At 49.4% G+C, this 26,639-nt stretch overlaps 2 protein-coding genes across 2 annotated transcripts in view; one reads left to right on the forward strand and one right to left on the reverse strand.

Annotated features, from left to right (window-relative positions):
• Window positions 1-20,020, forward strand: part of hectd1 (HECT domain containing 1) — a 24,911-nt gene extending 4,891 nt beyond the window's left edge. Inside the window, 43 exon segments of the mRNA XM_034674325.1 lie at window positions 1,020-1,190; window positions 1,273-1,495; window positions 1,599-1,717; window positions 1,719-1,767; window positions 1,770-1,862; window positions 2,058-2,083; window positions 2,085-2,270; window positions 2,360-2,390; window positions 2,393-2,434; window positions 2,437-2,504; window positions 2,591-2,609; window positions 2,612-2,693; window positions 2,967-3,042; window positions 3,044-3,094; window positions 3,176-3,214; window positions 3,216-3,284; window positions 3,286-3,323; window positions 3,699-3,742; window positions 3,745-3,826; window positions 3,930-3,945; window positions 3,947-4,143; window positions 5,163-5,273; window positions 5,392-5,558; window positions 5,666-5,842; window positions 8,800-9,789; window positions 10,931-11,152; window positions 11,299-11,432; window positions 12,540-12,696; window positions 12,833-12,903; window positions 13,027-13,178; window positions 13,263-13,317; window positions 13,962-14,190; window positions 14,273-14,355; window positions 14,479-14,606; window positions 14,946-15,147; window positions 15,232-15,369; window positions 15,452-15,930; window positions 16,549-16,707; window positions 17,056-17,134; window positions 17,381-17,474; window positions 17,919-18,069; window positions 18,158-18,302; window positions 19,045-20,020. Coding sequence (XP_034530216.1) covers window positions 1,020-1,190; window positions 1,273-1,495; window positions 1,599-1,717; window positions 1,719-1,767; window positions 1,770-1,862; window positions 2,058-2,083; window positions 2,085-2,270; window positions 2,360-2,390; window positions 2,393-2,434; window positions 2,437-2,504; window positions 2,591-2,609; window positions 2,612-2,693; window positions 2,967-3,042; window positions 3,044-3,094; window positions 3,176-3,214; window positions 3,216-3,284; window positions 3,286-3,323; window positions 3,699-3,742; window positions 3,745-3,826; window positions 3,930-3,945; window positions 3,947-4,143; window positions 5,163-5,273; window positions 5,392-5,558; window positions 5,666-5,842; window positions 8,800-9,789; window positions 10,931-11,152; window positions 11,299-11,432; window positions 12,540-12,696; window positions 12,833-12,903; window positions 13,027-13,178; window positions 13,263-13,317; window positions 13,962-14,190; window positions 14,273-14,355; window positions 14,479-14,606; window positions 14,946-15,147; window positions 15,232-15,369; window positions 15,452-15,930; window positions 16,549-16,707; window positions 17,056-17,134; window positions 17,381-17,474; window positions 17,919-18,069; window positions 18,158-18,302; window positions 19,045-19,182 — 5,982 coding nt within the window. The 3' untranslated portion in view covers window positions 19,183-20,020.
• A 1,578-nt stretch (window positions 20,021-21,598) lies between these two features.
• On the reverse strand, window positions 21,599-24,550 carry ap4s1 (adaptor related protein complex 4 subunit sigma 1). The gene is made up of 6 exons (XM_034675004.1): window positions 24,054-24,550; window positions 23,357-23,509; window positions 22,796-22,882; window positions 22,632-22,700; window positions 22,531-22,542; window positions 21,599-21,948 (listed from the first exon to the last, which is right to left on the reverse strand). The coding sequence occupies exons 2-6, from the start codon at window positions 23,492-23,494 to the stop codon at window positions 21,820-21,822; spliced, it is 435 nt and encodes a 144-aa protein (XP_034530895.1). The 5' UTR covers window positions 23,495-23,509; window positions 24,054-24,550; the 3' UTR covers window positions 21,599-21,819.
• Between the last annotated feature and the right edge of the window lie 2,089 nt (window positions 24,551-26,639).

Below are 26,639 nucleotides of genomic sequence, written 5' to 3' on the forward strand. Positions count from 1 at the left end.
ATGACCACTTCTGTAAATATGCCAGAGTTAGCCAAAAGGCTAGTTTACATCCGTAGTCCCTTCCCAGATGTTAAAAAGGCTCCCTAAGAAGATGAAGAGTAAACAAAGATAACACAGTGTCAAATAAAATCAAAGTAAGAAGGTAGAGGAGAAACCAAAACACAAACAAACAAACAAACAAACAAAAAGGAGAAGAAAAGAAAAGTAGAAATAGCACCATATGATTAAAAATGACTAAAAGCTCCATCAGGACATGATATGACCGTCTTTGAGAAAGTGTCCATGGACATCAAATACATGGAGCAAGACAACCAGGAAGCAGCAATGAGGACATGTTAAAGAAGACATGCAGACACAACAGGACAACAGTTAACAGTGCTGTACATATTTGCATTAAGCAGTGACTACCAATCATTAACAGCTGCATGCAGATCAAATGAGGCAACATATAGACTGAGCGACAGGTGAGCACAACGAATAGACAACACAAGCAACAGGAAGTTTTAAAAACACAGGACAGATCCACAGAGGGCCGACACAAGGTGGCAGCAGCAGCAGCAGCAGCAGCGGGGGGAGATGTGTTTAGTGCTGACAGATGTTGTTTCTTATGAGCCGCTGCTTTAAATGCAAACTAAATGAGCGGTATGTGTTGAGCTCTCTGATAGAGGTTGGTATGTTGTTCCAGTCTCGTGAGGCTCTGATGGAGAAGGCTGATTGACTAAAAGCACTGTTTCTAAGTGGAATAACACAGTCCCCTCTTGTGACACCTCTCGTAGTGTGATGAGGATTAGTTCTCATGCTAACAAAATCTCTAAGTGGTGGGGGAGCCATGCCATGTGTGATTTTGTAAAGGAGACGTGCATTTATGTGCATTACCATGTTTTCCTAACTTAGGAGGTTGTATTTCTTTAAAATAGCACAGTGGTGGAATGTCCTTGGTCGTTTGTCTAGAACCTTAAGTGTCTGTACTCGTGACGGTAGAGATGACACCCTCTCCTCTCTGTGTCTCTGTCTCTCAGGACGATGACGACGGTCACCTGCTGGCTCTGCAGATCATCAGAGACCTGGTGGATAAAGGTGGAGACGTTTTCCTGGACCAGCTGGCTCGACTCGGAGTCATCAACAAGGTCTCCACTCTGGCCGGACCGGCGTCAGACGACGAGAACGAGGATGAAGCCAAACCTGAGAAGGTAGCTCATGTTTCAGTCGGTTATTTCATGTGTTGCTAAGAGGACAGTCCTAGACCTGAGTCCCTGTCTGGTCTCTTTGCAGGAGGAGGAGGTTCAGGAGGACGCCAGGGAGATCCAGCAGGGGAAGCCTTATCACTGGAAGGACTGGTCCATCATCAGAGGGAGGGACTGTCTCTACATCTGGTCCGACGCTGCTGCTCTGGAGCTCTCTAACGGCTCTAACGGCTGGTTCAGGTTCATCCTGGACGGGAAGCTGGCCACCATGTACTCCAGCGGGAGTCCCGAGGGAGGGTCCGACAGCTCCGGTACGAAAACACACACTCATCAAAGTCTCTCTCATCGATCTGTGGTTTCCTGTGTCACTCTGTCTGAACATCTCCATTCCTCTTCCCTTCGTGGCGTTCAGAGTCTCGCAGCGATTCCTGGAGAAGCTGCAGCGCGCCAGAGTCAAGTGAAACCCGTCACCGGGCCAGCCATCCCATCCTGGTACCAGCGTGGGTCCCACCAAGCTGACGGTGGGAACGTGGGTCTCTGACCTGCCTGAAGGACGGAGAGATCGCCATCCACAACTCAGACGGCAGCAGGCCACCATCCTGAAGGGAGGACCTGCCCGCTTCGTCTTCGAGTCCAACAGAGGAACCACACACTCGTTCACTGCAGAGACCTCTCTGGGTGTTGTTTCCACAGCTTCTCCTGAATCTGTTACACAACACAGCAACATTACTCACCAAAAATGTAAAAAGTCTAAACACTTACAGCTTAAATCACCGCACGTCGCTGCATGCACGCTTTCTGTTTTAACACCGAAACCGTCCAAACGCCGCCTCGTCTCGCTGACGCCGCCTCTGTCCGTTTGTGTTGTTTCAGGCTCAGAGTTCGTGACGGGCTGGACGGGGGAAGATGGGCAGGAAGCTGAAGTTCCAAGCTGGAGAGACGAAGCAGAAGGTGAAGAGCATGGCGAGGGAGCTTTACGACGACCACTTCAAGCCGTGGAGAGCATGCCCAGAGGGCGTGGGTGGTCACGCTGAGGAACATCTCCACTCACTGGAGTCCTCCTGGGAGCTGCACACCAACAGACAGGTACACACTGACACACACCAGCACACAACACACACACACTCTTATACCTTGTCCTCTCTGAGGTCTGACATCTCTGTCTTTGTTTTCAGTGTAGTGAAGGAGAGAACACATGGAGGGACCTGATAAGACCGCTCTGGAGAACCTGATCGTGGTTCTGAAGGATGAGACACCATCTCGCCGTATGAGATGTGCAGCAGCGGCCTGGTCCAGGCGCGTTCACCGTCCTCAACCAATGTACGTTCCTCACAGTCCTCTCTCTCTCTCTCTTCCCGTTCGAAAACACTCCTCTGATTAAATGATGTCTTCTTGTGTTTGTGCAGAGCATGGACCTGGACCTGAAAATGATTGTAAGCCTTTAATGGAGAGGATCAACCTGTCTTTAAGAGGCGGCCTTTCAGCGAGAAATAGAAGACGGATGAAAAGGTAACCACCCTGAAGGAAAGGCATGAGAGGAAAGCCCCCCAAAAAAAAAAAAGCCTTTTGGTGTTCCTCCTCTTCCTTCCCCTCCCTCCTCTCCTCCTCTCCTCTCCCCTCCGCCTCTTCCTCTCCTCCCCTCCTCCTCTCCCTCCTCTCCTCCTGTCTCCTCTCTCCTCCCCTCCTCCTCTCCTCTCCTCCTCTACTCCTCTCCCTCACTCTCCTCCCCCTCCTCCCTCTCCCTCCCCTCCTCCTCTCACTCCTCTCGTCTTTGTGTTTCAGAGCCTGACCAGCCTGGTTGCCTTAAATCCGTAAACTGATAGCTGTCCTGGAGTCCATAGAACGTCGACCTCTGCACCCTGTACGACACTCCAGGCTCCTCATACCAACCCTGCAGGTGAGTCCTCACTGTGGTCACCGTGAGTCCGTTCATCTGTGCAGGTCCACTCAGAGAGGACTCTGTAACGTGTGTGTGTGTTTATGTTTATCAGATCTTGACGAGGAGGTTGCGGTTCCGTCTGGAGCGAGCCGCCGGGTGAGACGGCTCTGATCGACAGGACGGGTCGCATGCTGAAGATGGAGCCGCTCGCCACCGTGGAGGTCTCTGGAGCAGTACCTGCTGAAGATGGTGAGGAGACACAGATTACTCTGGATGTAACAGAACCTCAGGAGAGAGGGATAAAAAACAACACACTTAGAGGATGATTCAGATCAGGGAGATGAAGAATGAATACTAGTTACCCTTTTTGAACCAGCAGAGGGCGCTGTCTGCTCATGACTCCTCTGTCTGTCGCTAAATAGAGGCGGGTAGACGTATAGGCAGCAGCTGATGCACCGCCACAGTTTCCCCTCAGGAGACGATACTTAGGACCTCCTTTTAAAGTCTGGTCTAGCCTCCCATGTGGCTCCTCGTGTCCCCCAAAAAGGCCGTATATAGATCCAACAGACGGGTGAACCCGGTATCAAGGGTCTTACCTTCCTCATCTTCTTCTATCGTCCTCCAGGTGGCGAAGCATGGTACGACTTTGAGCGCTCGTCCTTCGTCTTCGTGAGGAAGCTGAGGAAGGACAGACCTTCACCTTCAGACACCAACACGACTTCGACGAGAACGGGATCATCTACTGGGTCGGAACCAACGCCAAGTAAGAACCACGACATGCAGACTCCTCATCTTTATTTAAAGGAACTGAGGCAGGTGAAATGAGTAAGAATCACCTGTGCCCCCCTGTGCCCCCCCCCCCTTAGGACTGCCTACGAGTGGGGTGAACCCCGCTGCTTACGGCCTGGTGGTGGTGACGTCATCAGAGGGGCGGAACCTTCCCTACGGACGGTTGGAGGACATCCTGAGTCGGGACAGCTCCGCCCTCAACTGTCACACCAACGACGACAAGAACGCCTGGTTCGCCGTCGACCTCGGCCTCTGGGTCATTCCCTCCGCGTACACACTCAGACACGCCAGGTAAGAAAACAAACGCATATGTGAGGTCACCTCTATAAAACATGATACCTGTGGAGTCTGAAGGTGCGTTTGGACCAAGAGTTCCCTAGAACTACTTCCCCCTGAACTAAAAGGTTCCTGGTCCCCCATTGTTGTCTGCGTTTGAACCGTGGGCTGAAGTCCCGGGTAGATTGTGTAAATCAGGCCAGAGACGTATGGAGGAAAAAAAGTAAATGCACTACACCACCAGACCAGTAGAGGGCAGTAACACAAAGACAAATGCCATTCATCTCAGATGGAAAAAACAATGACTGAATGGTTTTTGGAAAAATTTGAAAAAAAAAATGTAGCAAAAAAAAATTTGACCAAAAATTTTTTTTAACTAAAAACATTTTACAAAAAAAAAATTTGACCAGAATTTTTTTTTTGAAAATATTTTTGGGAAAAAAGTTTGACAAAAAAAAATTGACAGAAAATTTTTTTTTTTGTTTTTTTTTGAAAAATATTTTTTGGAAAAAAGTTTGACAAAAAAAAAGAAAAAATTTTGACAAAAAAAATTTGATAATTTTTTTGTGTGCCGAATTTGATAAAAATTTGATAATTTTTTTTTTTGTGTCAAAATTTGGAAAAAAAAAATTGGAAAATTTGGGACATTTTTTTTTGACCAAAAACATCTGAAAAAAAAGTGAATCACAGATGTGTGCGATGTTATTGTCGACGGAGGGCAGAATAAAAACACTGAGGTTAATCTACCAATCAGACACGTTCAGCATTGCAGGCCCCGCCCCCCTGAAAGTCCCGGACCTTTGAAAAGTACTACCCCCCTAGCAGGGCTTTTTAGGGGGAGATTATCTACCCCTGAACTAAAGTAGACCCTGGGTCCACCGTCCAAACGCACGTAGTTCAGGGGTAAAGTTCCTCCGGTCAAAAAACGCTTCAGGTGATAGAACACACACACCTGCACCCGAGACACTTACAAATACTCTGTTACATGACAACATCTCTTCCTCTTCCTCTTCCTCTTCCTCCTCCTCCTGCAGGGGTTACGGTCGCTCTGCTCTGAGGAACTGGGTGTTCCAGGTGTCAAAGGACGGTCAGAACTGGACGACCCTCTACACGCATGTAGACGACTGCAGCCTGAATGAACCCGGGTAAACCTTCCACACTCTGCTCATGAACCGATCAATCATCGATCATTAGAGACCGCTTCAGGGGAGTGAGTGTGTGAAATATGTCGTGCTCACTCTGCATGTTTTCTTCATGGGTCAGGTCTACGGCCACGTGGCCTCTGGACCCGTCCAAAGAGGAGAAGCAGGGCTGGAGACACATCCGGATCAAACAGATGGGGAAGAACGCCAGCGGGCAGACGCACTACCTGTCTCTGTCTGGACTCGAGCTTTACGGCACCGTCACCGCCGTCTGCGAGGACCAGCTGGGTACGCCTGCACGCTGCTTTCTATTCCTCTGTTTCAGAACGGTTTGAGATGTTGACTGCAGTGGATCCTCAACAATAACAAACTCTCTCCTCCTCTTCGCTCCTCAGGTAAAGCTGTGAAGGAGGCAGAGGCCAACCTTCGCCGTCAGCGCCGCCTGTTCCGCTCCCAGGTGATGAAGTACATCGTCCCCGGGGCGCGGGTCGTCCGCGGCATCGACTGGAAGTGGCGAGACCAGGACGGCAACCCAGCCGGAGAGGGGACGGTCACCGGAGAGGCTCATAACGGTAAGACTGAAACCATAACCCTGTGTTTCCTCCACAGGATCCTGGACTCACGGATCTGTTTTATCATCCTCTGTGTCTGACGTTTGGCTCCACAGGTCCCTGCTTCCTGCTCCACCCTCAGGGTCAGGTGTTTGTGTCAGCAGGTCAGAGATGTTCATGAGAGGGGGGTCATTCAGGTCCAGAGCTCCTCAGGTGGATTTAATCTCTGAACTCTAACGCAGGAACCGAGGAGAGAACGCTCCATGTTTTTAAGATCTTTGTTTCTGATTCTGATGAAACGTAACATCCGAGCTTCACGAGTTCACGACCTGCTGATTCAAACATCCTCCCACAGCCACCCTCCATGTTTTTAACCCTCTTACTCCCTGATACAGGATCCAGACTCTGCAGGGTCACGTCTGCTTTAACCCTTTCCTACCTGAACTCACCTGAACCTGACCTTTGACCTCTGTGAGACGAGCAGTCTGTGTGAGAGAGATCTCTGGGTTCAGAACGATGATATTTACTGCAACACCTCTGAACAGGTAGAGAGGTTAACACCTGAGGCTGAGTCCACCTCAGAGAGAGGGAGAGAGGGAGAGAGAGGGAGGGAGAGGGAGGGAGAGGGAGCGAAGGAAAGATAGAACATCTTTTAAAGCACATTTCAGACTCAGACAAACTTCTGTCCATGTAAGGTTGGTACCCAGGCAGAGTCTGAGTAGTGATCCATGCTAAACAACCTGAGGTCACAAGATACGACATTTGACACCTGAGCGTGGTGGTTAGCATGTTAGCATCCCAGCAGCAAACCTGGACAGCCTGAGGATCAGATCTTAATGAAGGTCCTGATCCGGATCCACTTCCCCAAACCTGCTACTGCTGCTTCTCTGTGCTCCTCCTACCCATCTTTTTCTTCCTCCGCCTCCTCCTCTTCCTCTTCCTCTTCCTCCTCTCTCCTCATCCTCTCCTCTTCCTCTCCTCCTCCTCCTCTCTGTTCTCCTCCTCTTCCTCCTCGTCCTTTCTCTCTCCCCCTCCTCTTCCTCCTCCTCCTTCTTTTCTCCCTCCTCCTTTCCTCTCCTCCTCTCCTCTTCCCCCCCTCTCCTCTCTTGTCGTCTTCCTCCGCTTCCTCCTCCTCCTCCTCTTCCTCTTCCCTGTTCTCCTCCTCCCCCTCCTCTTCCTCTTCCCTGTTCTCCTCCTCCTCTTCCTCCCCCTCCTCCTCCTCTTCCTCCTCCTCTTCCTCCTCTTCCTCCTCTTCCTCCTCTTCCTCCGCCTCTTCCTCCTCCTCCTCCTCTTCCTCCTCCTCACCTCCTCCTCTTCCTCCTACCTCCCTCCCCTCCTCTTCCTCCTCTTCCTCCTCCTCTTCCTCCTCCTCCTCCTCCTCCTCCTCTTCCTCCTCCTCTTCCTCCTCCTCCTCCTCTTCCTCCTCCTCCTCCTCCTCGGCCTCCTCTTCCTCTTCCTCCTGTTCCCTCCTCCTCCTCCTCTCCTCCTCTTTCCTCTTCCTCTTCCTCTTCCTCCTCCTCTTCCTCCTCCTCCTCCTCCTCTTCCTCCTCCTCCTCCTCCCGTCCTCCTCTTCCCTCTTCCTCCTCTTTCCCGTCCTCCTCCTCCTCCTCCTCCTCCTCTTCCCTCATTCCTCTTCCTCCTCCTCTTCCTCTTCCTCTTCCCTCCCCTCTTCCTCCTCCTCCTCCTCCTCTTTCCTCCTCTTCCTCCTCCTCCTCCTCCTCTTCCCTCCTCCTCTTCCTCCTCTTCCCTCCTCCTCTTCCTCCTCTTCCCTCCTCCTCCTCCTCTTCCTCCTCTTCCCTCCTACTCTTCCTTCTCTTCCCTCCTCTTCCTTCTCTTCCCTCCTCCTCTTCCTCCTCCTCTTCCTCCTCCTCTTCCTCTTCCTCCTCCTCCTCCTCTTCCTCCTCCTCCTCAGGTGTTCTCTGTGGTTGATCGTGCAGCAGCAGCTCTCGTTGATTGAAACCTTAATTGATCTCAGGATTGTTGTTGTTCCTCAGTTTTGGTTTCTTTCTTTGTGGCTTTGAAATATTTTCTACTTTTGCTTTGATTGTCATTTTCTGTGACTGTGTTCATATTTTCTCTCTCATCGCTCCACCTGGACCCGGTCTGATGCTCACTGACATTAATATCTTAATTATAATAAAACAGAGACATGAAGAATTATCACTGAAGGTTCTTAGAGGAAAAGAGAGATTTAAGAATCAGAAGCTGTTTATGTTTACCCCGGGACCTTCAGTCATTACTGATACAGTGAAGGAAGAATATCACAGACAGGAGGAATACTTTCAGAAACAAACAAAAAGACATATTTACAAAACAAAATAAGAAATAAATACAAAAAATGAAAAATAAAATATTAATTAAATGTGTTTAATTATCAAGTAGTAAGTGATAAAGTTTAGAGAATTGAAAGTGTGGGATTGAAAATTTAAAGGCTCATATTTCAGTCCAGAATTCTTCCCTTCATGAGTCGATTAAAGATAAATATTGATTCCTCTTAATAAATATGACCTCTTTATGGATTTTTAAATAATAATAACAGACGTCATGTTCCTCTGATGGTCCGTCTGTCCCTTCAGCCTGCAGGTCCAGATCATAAATAAATCCTTTCTTTATTCTTAAAATAGAAATCAGTAAAAAGACTTGATCACATCGTGGTCCTCTCGCTGCTCTGTGAGGAGCTCTGATTATTTAATCTGTAGAAGAAGAAATCAGAGCTCTTCCTCTCGATACTGTTAGTGAGAGGTTTACTGTAACCATAGAAACAGATGTTTGTTTGTTATCTGGTCCAGTGTGGAGCCGTGTGGAGCTGCTCTGACTGTAAGCTGCTTCTCTGCTGTCTGTCTACCTCCCTCTACCACTCTCTCTCTCTCTCTCTCTTCCCATCTCTCTGTCTTTGTCTCTCTCCTCTTTCTCTTCTCTCTCTGCCGGGTCTCTGACATCCATCCGTCCGTCTCCCTCCTATCTCTCTGTCCATCCAGGCTGGATTGATGTAACCTGGGATGCTGGCGGCTCTAACTCTTACCGTATGGGCGCTGAAGGGAAGTTTGACCTCAAGCTTGCTCCAGGGTACGACCCTGAGTCGGCTGCCACAGCGCCGTCACCCAAACCTGTCTCATCCACTGTTTCAGGCCCCGCCTCCTCCACGGTGGGACCCTCTGCGACGCCGGTGGCCATCGGCGGCACCACCACCACCACGTCGTCCTCGTCCTCCTCCACCTCTTCGTCGTCGCAGCAGCAGTCGTGGAGCAGCCTGGTGAAAAATAACTGTCCCGATAAAGGCGGGGCGACGTCGCTGGGTGGGGGCAGCTCGTCCAGCAGGAAGGGCAGCAGCAGCTCCGTCTGCAGCGTCGCCTCCTCCTCCGACATCAGCCTCAGCTCCTCCGTGGGGCTCCCCGGGGCTTCCTGTCTGCGTCTGGAGAGGAGGGCCGAGGGGCTGCTGCTGGACCAGGGCCCCGGGCTCGGAGGACTGATGGGGGTTGGGATCGGCCCAGACGGGCAGGAGCCGATCGTGGTGCTGTCGTCTGCCGTGGAGGGAGGGTCTGGTTCGGCGTCCAGCTCTGGCACGTTAACCGCCGACACGCCCGCCCCTGACGACCCCAGGAACAAGGACTCAGCGGCCGCCGGCACAGACCCGGCAACGGCGATCTCCATGGGGCTGGTGAGCGTGAGCTCCCCTGACGTCAGCTCGGTGTCAGAGTCCTCCAGCAAAGACGCTCCTTCACAGAGACCTCTGTGCTCAGCGACCAACGCCAGGCTGTCTGTCAGCTCGCTGCTGGCTGCCGGCGCTCCAATGAGCTCCAGCGCCAGCGTTCCCAACCTGTCATCACGAGAGGCCAGCCTCATGGAGTCCTTCGTCCGCCGGGCCCCCAACATGTCCCGCACCAACGCCACCAACAACATGAACCTGAGCCGCAGCAGCAGCGACAACAACACCAACACGCTGGGCAGGAACGTCATGAGCACTGCCAGTGAGTACCGTCAACACACCGCTACTACACACCTCTACTACACACCTCTACTACACACCTCTACTACACACCTCTACTACACAACACTACACTATACCTGAACTACACACCACTGCACAACACCAACACGCTGGGCAGGAACGTCATGAGCACTGCCAGTGAGTACCGTCAACACACCCGAACTACACACCTGAACTACACACCTCTACTACACACCTCTACTACACACCTCTACTACACAACACTACACTATACCTGAACTACACACCACTGCACAACACCAACACACTGGGCAGGAACGTCATGAGCACTGCCAGTGATTACCGTCAACACACCTCTACTACACACCACCAAACTACACAACACTACACAACACTACACCACAACTCTACTACTCCTCTACCACACAACACTAAACTATACCTGAACTACACACCTCTACTACACACCTCTACTACACAACACTACACTATACCTGAACTACACACCTCTACTACTCCTCTACCACACAACACTAAACTATACCTGAACTACACACCTCTACTACACAACACTACACTATACCTGAACACCAACACACTGGGCAGGAACGTCATGAGCACTGCCAGTGAGTACCATCAACACACCTCTACTACACAACACTACACTACATCATGTGACCTCATTATTTATGACCTCATTTTCTTGTGACCACATGATACTAAGGTCACATGAAGATGAGGTCATAAATAATGAGGTCACATGAAGATGAGGTCACTTGATAGTGAGGTCACAGGATAGTGAGGTCACAGGATAGTGAGGTCACATGAAGCTGAGGTCACATGAAGCTGAGGTCACATGAAGCTGAGGTCACATGAAGCTGAGGTCACATGATGCTGAGGTCACATGATGCTGAGGTCACATGATGCTGAGGTCACATGCTAGTGAGGTCACATGATGCTGAGGTCACATGATGCTGAGGTCACATGATAGTGAGGTCACATGATGCTGAGGTCACATGATAGTGAGGTCACATGATAGTGAGGTCACATGATAGAGAGGTCACATGATCCACTTCCTGCATGCTCCAATCAGCAGCTGTTTCCTGACAGCTGACCGCAGCTCGCCGCTCACTAACCTCCCTCTGTTTGTGTGTTTGCAGCTTCTCCTCTCATGGGGGCTCAGAGCTTTCCTAACCTCACCACCACCGGCACCAGTTCCACCGTTACCATGTCAACCTCCATAGTAACCAGCAGCAATAATGTAGCCACGGCAACCACGGGTCTGTCGGTGAGCCAGTTGCTAAGCAACACACTGACGACCAGCCTGACATCTACGTCCAGCGAGAGCGACACGGGCCAGGAGGCCGAGTTCTCGCTCTATGGTTGGTCACAGTGCTCACACACGCGCGCACACACGCACACACACGCACACACACGCAGCCTGCTCCGCCTTCTAACAGCTGACCTCATTAACTCTCTAACCTTCCACCCTCCGCTCATCACGCCTCCTCGTTTCCTCTTCCTGCAGATTTCCTGGACAGCTGCCGCGCCAACACGCTATTGGCCGAGCTGGACGACGAGGAGGACCTCCCCGAGCCAGACGACGACGATGACGAGAACGAAGACGACAATCAGGAGGACCAGGAGTACGAGGAGGTCCTGGTAATATATCCTAATCTCTATTTATATAGTGCCAAATCCCAACAAACAGGGCCGTTCTAGACCGGACTCTATGCTCTATTATTAACAAAGACCCAACATCAAGACCGGATCAGATCCAGTCCCAGTCTGAGCCTATAGCAGCATAACTAAGACCTGGTCCAAGCCTGATCCAGCTCTAACTATAAGCTTTATCAAAAAGGAAAGTTTGAAGCCTACTCTTAAAAGTAGAGAGGGTGTCTGCCTCCCGGACCCTGACTGGTAGATGATTCCAAAGGAGAGGGGCCTGATAACTGAAGGCTCGACCTCCCAGGTCAGAGGAGGTGCTCAGTGTGTGTGTGTGTGTGTGTGTGTGTGTGTGTGTGTGTGTGTGTGTGTGTGTGTGTGTGTGTGTGTGTGTGTGTGTGTGTGATATCAGAGGAGGTGCTCAGTGTGTGTGTGTGTGATATCAGAGGAGTTGCTCAGTGTGTGTGTGTGTGTGTGTGATATCAGAGGAGGTGCTCAGTGTGTGTGTGTGTGTGTGATATCAGAGGAGGTGCTCAGTGTGTGTGTGTGTGTGATATCAGAGGAGGTGCTCAGTGTGTGTGTGTGTGATATCAGAGGAGGTGCTCAGTGTGTGTGTGTGTGTGTGTGTGTGATATCAGAGGAGGTGCTCAGTGTGTGTGTGTGTGTGTGTGATATCAGAGGAGGTGCTCAGTGTGTGTGTGTGTGTGATATCAGAGGAGGTGCTCAGTGTGTGTGTGTGTGTGATATCAGAGGAGGTGCTCAGTGTGTGTGTGTGTGTGTGTGATATCAGAGGAGGTGCTCAGTGTGTGTGATATCAGAGGAGGTGCTCAGTGTGTGTGTGTGTGTGTGTGTGATATCAGAGGAGGTGCTCAGTGTGTGTGTGTGTGTGTGATATCAGAGGAGGTGCTCAGTGTGTGTGTGTGATATCAGAGGAGGTGCTCAGTGTGTGTGTGTGTGTGTGATATCAGAGGAGGTGCTCAGTGTGTGTGTGTGTGTGTGTGTGTGTGTGTGATATCAGAGGAGGTGCTCAGTGTGTGTGTGTGTGTGTGTGTGATATCAGAGGAGGTGCTCAGTGTGTGTGTGTGTGTGTGTGTCGTCCTGCAGGAGGAGGAGGAGTACGAGACCAAAGGCGGCCGCAGGAGGACGTGGGACGACGACTTCGTGCTGAAGAGACAGTTCTCTGCTCTCGTCCCCGCGTTCGACCCCCGACCAGGAAGAACCAACGTCCAGCAGACCACCGACCTGGAGATCCCCCCGCCAGGTACAACACACACACACACACACACACACACACACACACACACACACACACACACACACACACACACACACACGCAGTTTGAAGGTGTTAAAGGTTCGAGGATGGTCGGCTTTAATCACTCCTCTTCTCTCTTCAGGGACTCCTCGCTCTGAGGTTCAGGAGGAGGTGGAGTGTGCCCCGTCTCCTCACCTTGCTCTCACACTGAAGGTAAGACAACACACACACACACACACACACACACACACACACACACACACACACACACACACACACACACCTGTCATAGTTCCCCGGTGAATCTGAGGCTGACGTCAGACTTCCTGTCTTCAGGTGGCCGGTCTGGGTACGACCCGGGAGGTGGAGCTTCCTCTGTCAAACTACAAATCCACCATCTTCTACTACGTCCAGCGGCTGCTGCAGCTCTCGTGTAGCGGCGCCGTGAAGACGGACAAACTGAGACGCATCTGGGAGCCCACGTACACGTAAGAGGACGGCCGCCGTCTGAGCGTGATGTTCACATGTTACCTGATGTTTGTGTTCTAACGCCGCTCTCTCTCCTCCTGCAGGATAATGTACCGAGAGCTGAAGGACGCAGACAAGGAGAAGGAGAGCGGGAAGATGGTGAGGAGAGAGGAGAGAGGAGAGAGGAGAGAGGAGAGTGGAGAGAGGAGAGAGGAGAGTGGAGAGAGGAGAGAGGAGAGAGGAGAGAGGAGAGAGGAGAGAGGAGAGAGGAGAGTGGAGAGAGGAGAGAGGAGAGAGGAGAGAGGAGAGAGGAGAGTGGAGAGTGGAGAGAGGAGAGAGGAGAGAGGAGTGAGGAGAGAGGAGAGAGGAGAAAGGAGAGTGGAGAGAGGAGAGAGGAGAGAGGAGAGAGGAGAGAGGAGAGAGGAGTGAGGAGAGAGGAGAGTGGAGAGAGGAGAGAGGAGAGTGGAGAGAGGAGAGAGGAGAGAGGAGAGAGTCACTGCATGAGCTTTAAATGTTTAGATCTTCAAACTGACCTGTTGGCGTTTATAACTATAACGTATGATCACATGAGACCGAGTGGAGGAGTTTAAACCCCTCAGAGGTTTGAGGGCTGACGTTCTCCACACAGAATATGATGCATGGTTAATAATGAATCTTTAATTCACCATGTTCATGTTCCTGAGGATGTTAAAGGAAACGCTCTCACCTGCAGTCTGAGTCTCAAACTCTCAGTCCTCTAGTGTTCTCAGCCTCACCTCTGATTGTAAACCCCCCTGACCTCTGACCTCTGATCCCTCTTGCAGGACTTGTGCGAACACAGCATCGGCTCCGGCGGTCGCTCCGGCGGCCTGAGCCCCAGCTCGGTCTCGGCCAATCAGAGCAGCGAGATCCTGTGCATGGCCAGAGAAATGGCGCAGGCGAAGGCGGGCTGCAGCCAGAACGCCTGCGGGGTGGAGGACGTCCTCCAGCTGCTGCGGATTCTCTACATCATCGGGGGAGATGTCACATCCAACGCTCGCACGCTGCAGGAGGGTACGAAGGAAACACGTCACATCGTTAAAGATGTCTGCAGAGAGAGACGGAGCGTTCCTCACTTCTTCTTCTTCTCCTTCAGATTTCGACGAGCTGCAGTTTAACGCCGCTCCAGAAGAGTTCACCAGCAAGAAGATCACCACCAAGATCCTGCAGCAGATCGAGGTCAGTGTCTTCAACATCCTGCAGCTCTCACTCAGACCGCCCCTCATGAAGACCTGCTTCAGTGTGTGTGTGTGTGTGTGTGTCAGCAGCAGCTGTTTTAAGTGTGTGTGTGTTTCCTCTCAGGAGCCTCTCGCTCTGGCCAGCGGAGCTCTGCCCGACTGGTGTGAGCAGCTCACCTCCAAGTGTCCTTTCCTCATCCCCTTCGAGACCCGGCAGCTCTACTTCACCTGCACGGCGTTCGGAGCGTCCAGGTGAGTCCCAGGACTTCAGATAGATCCAAGAACCAGAACTATAACTCCCAAGAACCACGACCGAGAGAGAGTTCTGGGTTCGATATGTCAGAGGACTCAGTTTTTAGTGAGACCACGTCCATAAAAACTGAATCCACTCTAGACTGAGAGACCACAAAGAGAGACAATTTTAAAGACACTTTGATAGATCCTGAAATATTCAGACTGTAAGAAAAGTGAGATCTCAGACGGGGATAGACGCCCCTGACCCCCGACCCCTGACCTCTGACCCCTGACCTCTGACCCCTGACCTCTGACCCCTGACCTCTGACCCCTGACCTCTGACCTGTGCTCCTGCAGGGCGATCGTGTGGCTGCAGAACCGGCGGGAGGCGACCATGGAGCGCTCCCGGCCGTCCACCACGGTGCGGCGCGACGACCCCGGAGAGTTCAGGGTGGGTCGGCTGAAACACGAGCGAGTCAAAGTCCCCCGAGGAGAGGCCATGATGGAGTGGGCAGAGTCTGTGATGCAGCTGCACGCCGACAGGAAGTCTGTGCTGGAGGTGAGGAGCGGATTCCCCTCCACGAGTCCAAAGAGAGTCCCCTGACTCGTGTCTGTCGTCCTCACATGTTCTGTCTTCCTCCAGGTGGAGTTTCAGGGCGAGGAGGGGACCGGTCTGGGTCCCACTCTGGAGTTCTACGCTCTGGTGGCGGCAGAGTTTCAGAGGACGTCGCTCGGGATCTGGCTTTGTGACGACGACTTCCCCGACGACGAGTCCCGACAGGTGAGACATGAATTCAACCTTTATTAACGATGATGCTGTCCCTCCTGAATCTGGTCTCTTAAACCTGTGTCTCTGGTCTCAGGTGGACCTGGGCGGCGGTCTGAAGCCTCCCGGGTTCTACGTGCAGCGCTCCTGCGGTCTGTTCCCCGCCCCGTTCCCTCAGGACAGCGAGGAGCTGGAGCGCATCACGAAGCTCTTCCACTTCCTGGGGATCTTCTTGGCGAAGTGCATCCAGGACAACCGTCTGGTGGACCTGCCGATCTCTCAGCCCTTCTTCAAGCTGCTCTGTATGGGGGACATCAAGTCCAACATGAGCAAGCTCCTGTACCAGTCCCGGGGCTCCCCCCACGACCCCGAGCGCCCGCACCTCGCCCCCTTCCTGCTGCTGTCCGAGGTTCAGTCCGAGGCGTCCACCGAGGAGAGCCAGGAGACGTACTCCGTGGGCAGCTTCGACGAGGACTCCAAGTCCGAGTTCATCATGGACCCCCCAAAACCTAAACCCCCAGCCTGGTACCACGGGATCCTGACCTGGGACGACTTTCAGCTCGTCAACCCGCACAGGTCAGACTCCTCCCTCCTCCCTCCATCCCTCCATCCCTCTCATCCCCCTCTCTCTACCTGTCTCATCTTCTTATCTTTCCTTGTTCCGCCCCTTTTATGCGCCCTCTGCCTCCTTCTATTCCTCCTCTCTCCTTTGCTGCCTCCCTCTATTCCTCCTCTCTCCTTTGGTGCCTCCTTCTATTCCTCCTCTCTCCTTTGCTGCCTCCTTCTATTCCTCCTCTCTCCTTTGCTGCCTCCTTCTATTCCTCCTCTCTCCTTTGCTGCCTCCTTCTATTCCTCCTCTCTCCTTTGCTGCCTCCTTCTATTCCTCCTCTCTCCTTTGCTGCCTCCTTCTATTTCTCCTCTCTCCTTTGCTGTCTCCTTCTTCTTAACCTCCCCTTGATCCTTCCTTTCCTGTCTTTCCTTGGCCTTCTCCTCCTCCTCCCTTATTCTTTCTCTCCTCCTTTTAAATCCCCTCATCTTTACCACTCCTCCTCCTTTCCTTTGCTGCTTCCTTCTTTACATCTCCTTATTTCTTCCTTCCTTCCTTATTCTTCCTCCCCTTCTTTCTCTCCTCCTTTTTAATATCCTCCTTCACCTCCTCTCTCTCTCTCTCTCTCTCTCTCTTCCTGTCTGCAGGGCGAGCTTCCTGAAGGAGGTGAAGGAGCTGTCGGTGAAGAGGAGGCAGATTCTGTCGAGTAAGAGTCTGAGTGAAGACGAGAAGAACACCAGACTGCAGGACCTGATGCTGAGGAACCCTCTGGGCTCGGGACCCCCGCTCAGCATCGAGGACCTGGGGTACGACTTAGCACTCACACACTCACACGCACACGCACACACACGCACACACACGCACCTACATACACAGCCTCGGGCTCCGAGAGCCAGGTGGTGCGTTTAAGGACCGAGACGGAGCGGCTGAAATCAGAGAGTTCAGACATGTGGAGCTGATACATCCTGAAATGTACCAACAAAAACAGAGAAGAAGAAGAAGAAGAAGAAGAGATGAATCTGTAGATGTGAATGACGCAGGATCAACTGTGATGAGTTCTCAATGTGTCCACTAGAGGGCGCCTCACACAGACCTCCACTACTTCCTGTTAGCTATATTTTAATATCTCTCTCTCTCTCTCTCTCTCTCTTCAGGTTGAACTTCCAGTTCTGTCCGTCCTCAAAGGTTCACGGTTTCTCAGCCGTGGATCTGAAACCAAACGGAGACGACGAGGTAAAAACAACACACACACACACACACACACACACACACACACACACAGACACGCACACGCACACACACACACACAAACACTGTAATGTAGAGGAGACTCTTTTAAAATGAAGTTTCTAATTAATTCTGTCATTTTTTTCTGTGTGTGTGTGTGTGTGTCTCTGTCTATGTGTGTGTGTGTGTGTGTGTGTCCATGTGTGTGTGTGTGGTGTGTGTGTGTGTGTGTGTGTCTCCGTGTGTGTGTAGATGGTGACCATGGAGAACGCAGAGGAGTACGTGGAGCTGATGTTTGACTTGTGTATGCACACGGGAATCCAGAAACAGATGGAGGCTTTCAGAGGTACAACACACACACACACACACACACACACACACACACACACACACACACACACATACACACATACACACACACACACACACACACTTTATCTCTCCTTATCTCCTCCACTCCTACCTTGTTTCCTCCTCTTTACTTGTTGCCTCCCCTCCTCATTTACTCTCCTCATTCCTTGCCTCCTCTCCTTCCATCATTTCCTCACTCATCCTGTCTCCTTCCCTTGCCTCCTCTCCTTTGATTGTTTCCTCACTCATCCTCCCTTGTCTCCTTCCCTTGCCTCCTCTCCTTTGATTGTTTCCTCACTTATCCTCCCTTGTCTCCTTCCCTTGCCTCCTCTCCTTTGATTGTTTCCTCTCTCATCCTCTCCTGTCTCCCTCCCTTGCCTCCTCTCCTTTGATTGTTTCCTCACTCATCCTCCCTTGTCTCCTTCCCTTGCCTCCTCAGAGGGTTTTAACCGTGTGTTCCCGATGGAGAAGTTGAGCTCGTTCAGTCATAAGGAGGTCCAGATGATCCTCTGCGGGAACCAATCACCATCCTGGACCGCTGATGACATCATCAACTACACAGAGCCAAAGCTTGGTTACACCAGAGACAGGTGAGTCAGCTGATCAGGTGTGTTCTGTTAGTGAAGGGTTAAAGTGTGAACCCGGTCTGACGCGGTCTCTCTGGCTCCGCCCCCACAGCCCCGGCTTCCTGCGGTTCGTCAGAGTTCTCTGCGGGATGTCGTCCGACGAGAGGAAGGCGTTCCTGCAGTTCACCACGGGCTGCTCCACGCTGCCGCCAGGAGGCCTCGCCAACCTGCACCCCCGCCTCACCATCGTCAGGAAGGTAAGAGTCTGACACATCTGACTCCTCCCACACAGACACACCTGACTCCTCCCCACCACACACACCTGACTCCTCCCACACACACACACCTGACTCCTCCCCCCCACACACACCTGACTCCTCCCCCCCACACACACCTGACTCCTTCCAGACACACACAAACACACACACACACACCTGACTCCTCCCACACACACACACACACACACACACCTGACTCCTCCCACACATACACACCTGACTCCTCCCCCCCACACACCTGACTCCTCCCCACACATACACACCTGACTCCTCCCCCCCCACACACACCTGACTCCTCCCACACATACACCTGACTCCTCACACACACACACACCACACACCTGTCTCCTCCCACACACACACACACACACACACACACCTGACTCCTCCCACACACACACACACACACAAACACACACCTGACTCCTCACACACACACACACACACACCTGACTCCTCCCACACATACACCTGACTCCTCCCACAAACACACACCTGACTCCTCCCCCACACACACATTAGTCTGACACACCTGACTCCTCCCCCCCCCACACACACACACCTGACTCCTCCCCCTGATATACCTGACTCCTCCCTCCCCCACACACACACACACCTGACTCCTCCCCTCGTTCACACACAGTTTGTCTGTCCCTTTAAACCCAGAGATGATGCGTGTATTGCTGGTTGACTCTGATTGGCTCCTCCCCCTCTCTCTCAGGTGGACGCCACAGACTCCAGCTACCCGTCGGTGAACACGTGTGTCCACTACCTGAAGCTCCCGGAGTATTCCTCTGAGGACATCATGAGGGAGCGTCTGTTAGCCGCCACCATGGAGAAAGGCTTCCACCTCAACTGACCCGCCTCCTGTTCCTTCCGCCGCCACCGCCCCGCCACACTGAGCATGCTCCAAGAGTCCGTGTCGCCACCCGCCGCCGCGTAATTGACAGTTCAGCCAGCCAATCAAAAGCCAGCTGACTGACTGACTGACTGAGCGACTGAGCGCCTGCTGGAGGACGAAGAGGAGGAGGAGTTTATGTTGCAGAATAAAATCACATCCTTAACCGCTGCCTCCTTACCTCCTTACCTCCTTCATCTCTGTCCTCGTCCTCACCTGAGCTGCTGTGTGTTCCTCCTCCTCCTCCTCCTCCTCCTCCTCCTCCTCTTCCTCCTCCTCCTCCTCCTGTCTGTTCTCAGTTTAGTGCCTGGTTTGACTCGTAGCTTCTGTTTTCAGTTCCTCCTTCACTCAATCATGCTCTCCTCTCCTCCTCTTCTTCTCTTCCTCCTCTTTTTGTTTTTATTTTGTTTTATTGCTTTTTGTTTCTGTGTGTGTGTGTGTGTGTGTGTGTGTGTGTGTGTGTGTGTGTGTGTGTGTGTGTGTGTGTGTGTGTGTGTGTGTGTGTGTGTGTGTGTGTGTGTGTGTGTGTGAGTGACAGTTTTTGGGTTGTTTCAGACCGGCTGTAGAGGTCAAAGGTCGGAGTGCATTTGGTGTTCTTTTCCATGAAGCTGTAGAGACAAACACTGGCTGCGTGCGAGGCACATGTGAAGAGAAGAAAACAAATGTCTCTGCTCTGCTCTCCTTGTATTTTCTTTGTATATTATAAACATTTATTTAACTCAAGTTGCAGTTTGAGGTAAACAGATATTTTCAAATGTGTATGCTTCAAAAAAATAATCATTAAAATGTTTGCAAAGTATGAAGTAAAGACGCGTCCTGTGGTCTGTGGAGGAGGAGGGCAGAGAGTGCAGCGCTGCAAACAGCCAGCAGGGGGCGGACTGGAGCCGGGGATCTGAAGAAACTACTTGAAGTGGACCGTTTCAAACTCAAGAAGAAGAGTCAGATCAAATGTAAGTCAGAGAAATTTAAAGGTGACATATCCTGCAGAATGGACTCTTTAATGGTTCTCTCCCTGAAATCTGTGTCCCTGTCTACAAACCCCCTGAAAAGTCAAAGACTCCATCCTGCCCCTGTTCTGATTTCTCCACCTTTCTGTAAATGTGTGCTGAAACCAGCCGTTTCAGTTTTCAGTGTTTTTCATACGTCACAACGCCATCCGGTCTGTAACAGGAAGTCAGAGCTCGGAGCTTGTTCAGCCCATAGACTGTATAAAATACAACTCAACCCCTCCTCCGTTTTTCATTCCCTGCACACATGTGTGCTAACAAGGAGCTTAGGAGGGAGGCATGCTAGTTGTAGGCTGTCTTAATAAACACAAAGGTCGCTTTGACTCCCCACGTCTGCAGATTTGAAGATCTAGTGGATGATTTTTATTTATCATGGATAAGTGCTAGCGCTAGTTAGCATAGCCACATAGCTACATGTTGGTAGCTGTGTACCAAGACACATGTCGACATACTGACAAATAAAACAACAAGAAACACTAAATCTGTGACCAATGGTTCAGAAAGGTCCTGCTGCAGGCGCCTCTCCGTCAGGATCAGATTCTGGATCAGATTCAGAGGGTTGAAGTAACGCGGGTCTGTGAGCAGCCGTGTATATTCAGCCAACATGTAAACATTAGATCAACGTGCCGGACAGCCGAGGCCACACCCACTTCCTGAGGGGGCGTGGTCAGAGGGAAAACAGCCTGTTCTGAGGAGGGCTGAAGAAGAGGGGTTTACAGGCAGACCAGAATCTGATTTCAAAGTGTTTTTATGAGCAATAAACTTTAAAGACATGTTTTGGGGACCTCTTAGACCAATATATGTTGATGAAGAAGAGCAGAATATGTCACCTTTAAGTTTCAACACATATGAGCTGATATCAGACTGTTAGTTTTTTAACACCTGAAGTTAGAAAGCAGCAATCATGGAAATGTTGCAGAAACCTCCAGCCGTGAGAAATGAAGCCGATGTTGGAGTGTTATTAACTGCAGTTCCTCGAGCGTCCACTAGAGGCTGGCTGCAGAAACACAGGAAACCACATACACACCCATTCAAAGAGACCGTCTTTAAATAACATGTTTACAGTTGAAGGTCTGAAGAGCTCATTTCTCTCTCAGCACACACTGTACGGGAAATTCATTATTACTCAGTATTTTTGAAGATATTAAACTTACATGTTTTGCCCATATAAGGGCGTGGCTGCCTTGATTGACAGGCGGGAACACTGTAGGCTACAGGCCCCGCCTCTTTACCTCACACTAGCTCCATGATCGGCTTCAAAACAGCGCTTTGGGTGACATCACGGAGACCACGTCCATGTTCCTACAGACTGTCGTTGATATAAATCGTTCTGTATGAAGGTTAAATATTTGAAGATGAATGAGACGTTCTTATTTCAGATTTTCTCTTTTATTATTGAACGCCTCGTTCCTGATTCTTCACAGACTCACTTCAAACCCTGAAATATAAAAAGCTGCTCCGTGTCTCTGACGGGACAGAGACCATGTGAAAGTTTTTTGGCACCTTTTAAAAACTGAATCTGAATCTTTGCAGCGTCTCTCTGCCCGTCTGAAACGGTCTGTGACATCACTTCCTGTCTGTCTCTTAAGTCTCAGCTGTCGGCCATCTTGTCCAAGGCGGTGAGCGGCGCGAGGATCCGGCTCTTGTTGGTCTCCACGATGTGCCCGTTCTGGATCATCTCGTCCAGGATGATGTGGACCCGGTCCAGGTTGAACATGATCTGATGAAGGGGGGCGGAGTCAAAGAAACAAGAACCAGGAAGTACGTCTGCTAGGACTCGTTAATGAGTCGACGGTCGTTACAGAGGCGATGTCGGGCTGTTTTACATTTCAAGTTTAAATGTTGGAGGTCAGGAGTAAGAAGGGACACAACATGTGCTCAACTTGTGATGTCACAGATTGGTGAATCTCCTTATAAGGGCGTAATAATCAGACACGTCCTGCTCTGTTCTTAGTCACTCAGAGGTTTTTGTTCCTTTTTCGCCCCGGGTCAGATTCTGGGTCCAAAACAACCTGCATCATTTTTACCTTGATGCTAGCAACAGGTAGAAACTAAAACCGGATTATCTTGAACGACCCGGCTTCAAGATCTGATTAATCTGACATCTGTAATCTGATCAGATGGACTTTAATCTGAATCTAAAGCAGGAACTCTTTCTGGTGTTTTTCTGCCTCTACGACTGAAACTCAGATTTATCTTCAGTATTTATTGAAGTTAGAAAAGAGTCGTGACGCTGACGGATGAAACAGGAAGTAGATATTTCACGGTGCAGCAGCTGTTTGTTGCTGAGATTAAAGGATACGTCCAGCTCGCTCTGCAGGGAAACAAACAAACAAACAAACAAACAGTCAGAATGTCTCCTCTCTGAAACTGAAGCTGTTAAAGAGTCTGATCTGAACTCACCACCCGGCTGAAGTATTTATCCAGAACCTCCACGAAGTTATGAACCAGCTCGTAGACGGAGAGCTCGTTCTGCAGACACAAAACAAAACACACGTCTGATTTATCTTTTCTGCCATTCCTCAAACTGCTGTACTGTCCCTTTAAGAGCCAGGTGTGTTTCTCACCTCGCTGTCTGTGACTCCGACCACGATGTAGAGAGCGGCGTACTGACGGTACACCAGCTTAAAGTCTTTGTACTCCACAAACGAGCACTGAAACAAAGACCACATGGGTTAGACTGAGAGGACAGACAGACAGACAGACAGACAGATGGACGGACAGACAGGTGATCAGACAGACAGGTGATCAGACAGACAGACAGGTGATCAGACAGACAGACAGACAGGTGATCAGACAGACAGACAGACAGACAGACAGGTGATCAGACAGGTGATCAGACAGACAGACAGACAGACAGACAGGTGATCAGACAGACAGACAGACAGACAGACAGACAGGTGATCAGACAGACAGACAGACAGACAGGTGATCAGACAGGTGATCAGACAGACAGACAGGTGATCAGACAGACAGACAGACAGACAGGTGATCAGACAGGTGATCAGACAGACAGACAGGTGATCAGACAGACAGACAGACAGACGGACAGACGGACAGACAGACAGACAGACAGACAGACAGACAGACAGACAGACAGACAGACAGACAGACAGGTGATCAGTCACCTGGTCCTTCTTGCGGCTCAGGCAGCAGCGGACCACGTCGGCCTCCAGCAGAGCCCTCCTGCTCAGCTCCACAGGTGTGTAGTACCTGGACAGTCTGGTCTGGCCCTGCCGGTTCACCATCAGTATGAACTTTATCATCCTGAGACCAGCCGGCTGCAGAGACAACCACACATCAATAATTTTATTCAACACATTTCAACACCTTTATTGGTCCTTATTTTAATAAGATCAGATATTCTTTATTCTTTTGTTACAGCAGCTTACAACACGGGACAGGGGAACACAACAATGTACTAACATAGTTAAAAAATATAATAACAATAAGAATAACAATGACAAGGGTAAAATATAATATTAATATAATATTATTTGTTGTTTTGATTTATTCTGTCATTTATTTGATTCTTTGGCTTTAAATAAAAAATATATTTTAATGTTTAAAAGATGAATAAATCACTTTCTCAGGTATAAAGTCACTGATGTTCAGAGACAGCTTTAACACTGCAGGAAGTCGCGTTCAAGGTCCCGTTATCAGAGACAGCATAATGTCCGAGGCGCACTTGAAGGCAGCATATTGTACTCGTATAACAAACTATTAATAAACTTTAATAATAGATTTAAATAATTAAATAATACTTAAAGTTAAACTCAAACAGAGTCACACATCAGTCACTGTCAGGAGTTCAATGAGACTCACCTTCTTATCTGAGCTGAGGCTTCATGGATCCATCAGGCTAACAACACAGGCTAATCTCAGGCTAACATCAGGCTAACATCACAGGCTAACAGCAGGCTAACATCACACAGGCTAACATCACAGGCTAACATCACAGGCTAACAACACAGGCTAACATCACAGGCTAAAACAAGGCTAACATCAGGCTAACATCACAGGCTAATCTCAGGCTAACACCAGGCTAACAACACAGGCTAATCTCAGGCTAACATCACAGGCTAACACCACTCAGGCTAACATCACAACAACAGTCTGATCGAGCTGATATCGGATGAATTATTAATTTATTTTAAGAACAGAGAGAGTTCTTAAAGGAGGAGAGGAAGCCTGTCAGACTCTCTCAGTCTGATTAAAGCTAGATTAAAGATAAAGGACATTAAAGCTAACAGGAGGAGTCACTTTACAAGCTAGCCTGAATAATAAGCATGTTGACGCATGCTCAGTAGAGGCCTCCAGCTGGTGCGTTCAAGGAGGTACGGTGAAATAAGCTTCTGCAACTTCTTTAAGAATTATCATTGTTTTAACTGGATAACCATCTGAAATATATATATATTAAATGTTATAACAGTAATGTGTATTTGGAAATGTTTCCTGCTATTTTCAGGGGAAAATAAAATTTCAAAGAGTCGACTTATAAATGTAAATGTGTTTATTTCTGTTTCAGTGTTCAGTCTGAGAGTTTAATCTCTCATATCATGTGTTGTTTTTAAACTTTAAAACATGTAAACTGTATTTGAGAAGTGCTGAGTGTTTATTCTCTTGTTGTTTCAGGTGTGTTTTGATCTCCTCTGTGATTCATTAAAGTGACCAGTGGGTGGCGTCACCGTCACAAAATTCAAAATTCTCTTTTATTCTGATTAAATTAAGAGGCTTCATATTGTTGTGGATTCTTCTATCCTTCATACTGAGTGTAAATATAATGTGAAAGTGAACCAGCATGAAGCCACAGTTAATTTAATTTACATTAACACTGCTATCAATCTGCTGTCATTATTCTGTTTAGTCACATAAGATCAAATATTCCTTTATTCGACCCACGACGGGGAAATTTAAAGTGTTACAGCAGCAGAGTAGAGAGTGCAAAACAGTATGAAGTAAACAAGAGCCTATAGAAGAGCAATTATTACAAAGTTATTAGCAGTTAAAATTCAATAAATAATATAAGCATATATTACGAACATATATACACCATCCTGAACAGCACTGTGTCTACTGTGGACTCTTTCAGGTTCCTGGGATCCACAATCTCCCGGGACCTGAGGTGGACCTCCCACATAGACACAATCAGAAAAAAGGCCCAGCAGAGGATGTACTTCCTGCGTCAGCTCAGGAAGTTCAACCTGCCCCAGGAGCTGCTGATCATGTTCTACACCTCCATCATCCAGTCTGTTCTGTGTACCTCCATCACTGTCTGGTTTGGCTCTGCAACCAAACTAGACAAACACAGACTGCAGCGGACTATAAGGACTGCAGAGAAAATCATCGGTGTCGACCTGCCCCCCATCCAGGACTTGTACCGGTCCCGGGCCAGGAAACGGGCAGGTAGCATCACCGCTGACCCCTCACACCCTGGACACAAATTCTTCAAACTCCTCCCCTCCGGCAGGCGCTACAGATCACTGTGCGCCAAAACAACCCGCCATAAGAACAGTTTCTTCCCCCAGGCTGTCACTCTGATGAACACTAAACCATAACAGTGTCATACCTGTCAGATAAATACTCTCTGTAAATATACATGTAGATACACAATGCAACAATTCTCAAGCAGAATTCCATATTTCTATTTTTTGTATTATTTAACTTCTATTTTATAATGTAAAACTACCTCTGCAACTCACCACTGCACTTTATCATATTATTTTAGCCTGTACATATTAGTCAAGCTATTTGTTGTTTCTTTGTATTTATAGCTAAGGTTATTGTTATTATATTTTCATTTTATTTTTTATTGTAGTTCTTATTCTTATTCCTATTCTTATGCCTTGTACAAAGAGAGCACAGTTTACCAAAGTCAAATTCCTTGTGTGTTCAAGCATACTTGGCGAATAAAGCTGATTCTGATTCTGATTCTGATTCTGATTCTGACACAACTAAATAAGTACATTTACAAATATTTACAAAACCAGTGATGCAGTTAAAAATGTGCAGATTTGTAACATAGGTTTATTTTATTCTATTCTATTCCACCTTTATCATTGCTATTATTCTTATTGTTATTATATTTTTTAACTATGTTAGTACATTGTTGTATTCCCCTGTCCCGTGTTGTAAGCTGCTGTAACAAAATCAATTTCCCCCAATGGGAGACAAATAAAGTAAATATCTTATCTTATCTTAAAAAATATACAGAACTGAGAAGATGTGTAGAAAAACATATTGCACATGTAAGAAGAGAGGGATGAGTAATTATTGCACATTGATAAATAGATGGAGTAGATATTACACTTGAGTCTGTTTTGGTGAGGTTATTGTTGCTGAATCCTAAATAAAATCATGTGTATGGGCCTATTTTATTTTATTTATTTATTTTTTCTTCCAAATGAATTA

Source organism: Notolabrus celidotus, chromosome 22 (assembly GCF_009762535.1).
Source record: "Notolabrus celidotus isolate fNotCel1 chromosome 22, fNotCel1.pri, whole genome shotgun sequence".
NCBI lineage: Eukaryota > Metazoa > Chordata > Actinopteri > Labriformes > Labridae > Notolabrus > Notolabrus celidotus.

What these genes read in the sequence shown, in the direction of transcription:
- ap4s1 (XM_034675004.1), bottom strand. Translation starts at nt 23,494, where the DNA reads ATGATAAAGTTCATACTGATGGTGAACCGGCAGGGCCAGACCAGACTG. An exon ending in TGAGCCGCAAGAAGGACCAG is followed by an intron (nt 22,883 to 23,356) that starts GTGACTGATCAC and finishes TCTTTGTTTCAG; the next exon opens with TGCTCGTTTGTGGAGTACAA. An exon ending in TCGGAGTCACAGACAGCGAG is followed by an intron (nt 22,701 to 22,795) that starts GTGAGAAACACA and finishes TTGTGTCTGCAG; the next exon opens with AACGAGCTCTCCGTCTACGA.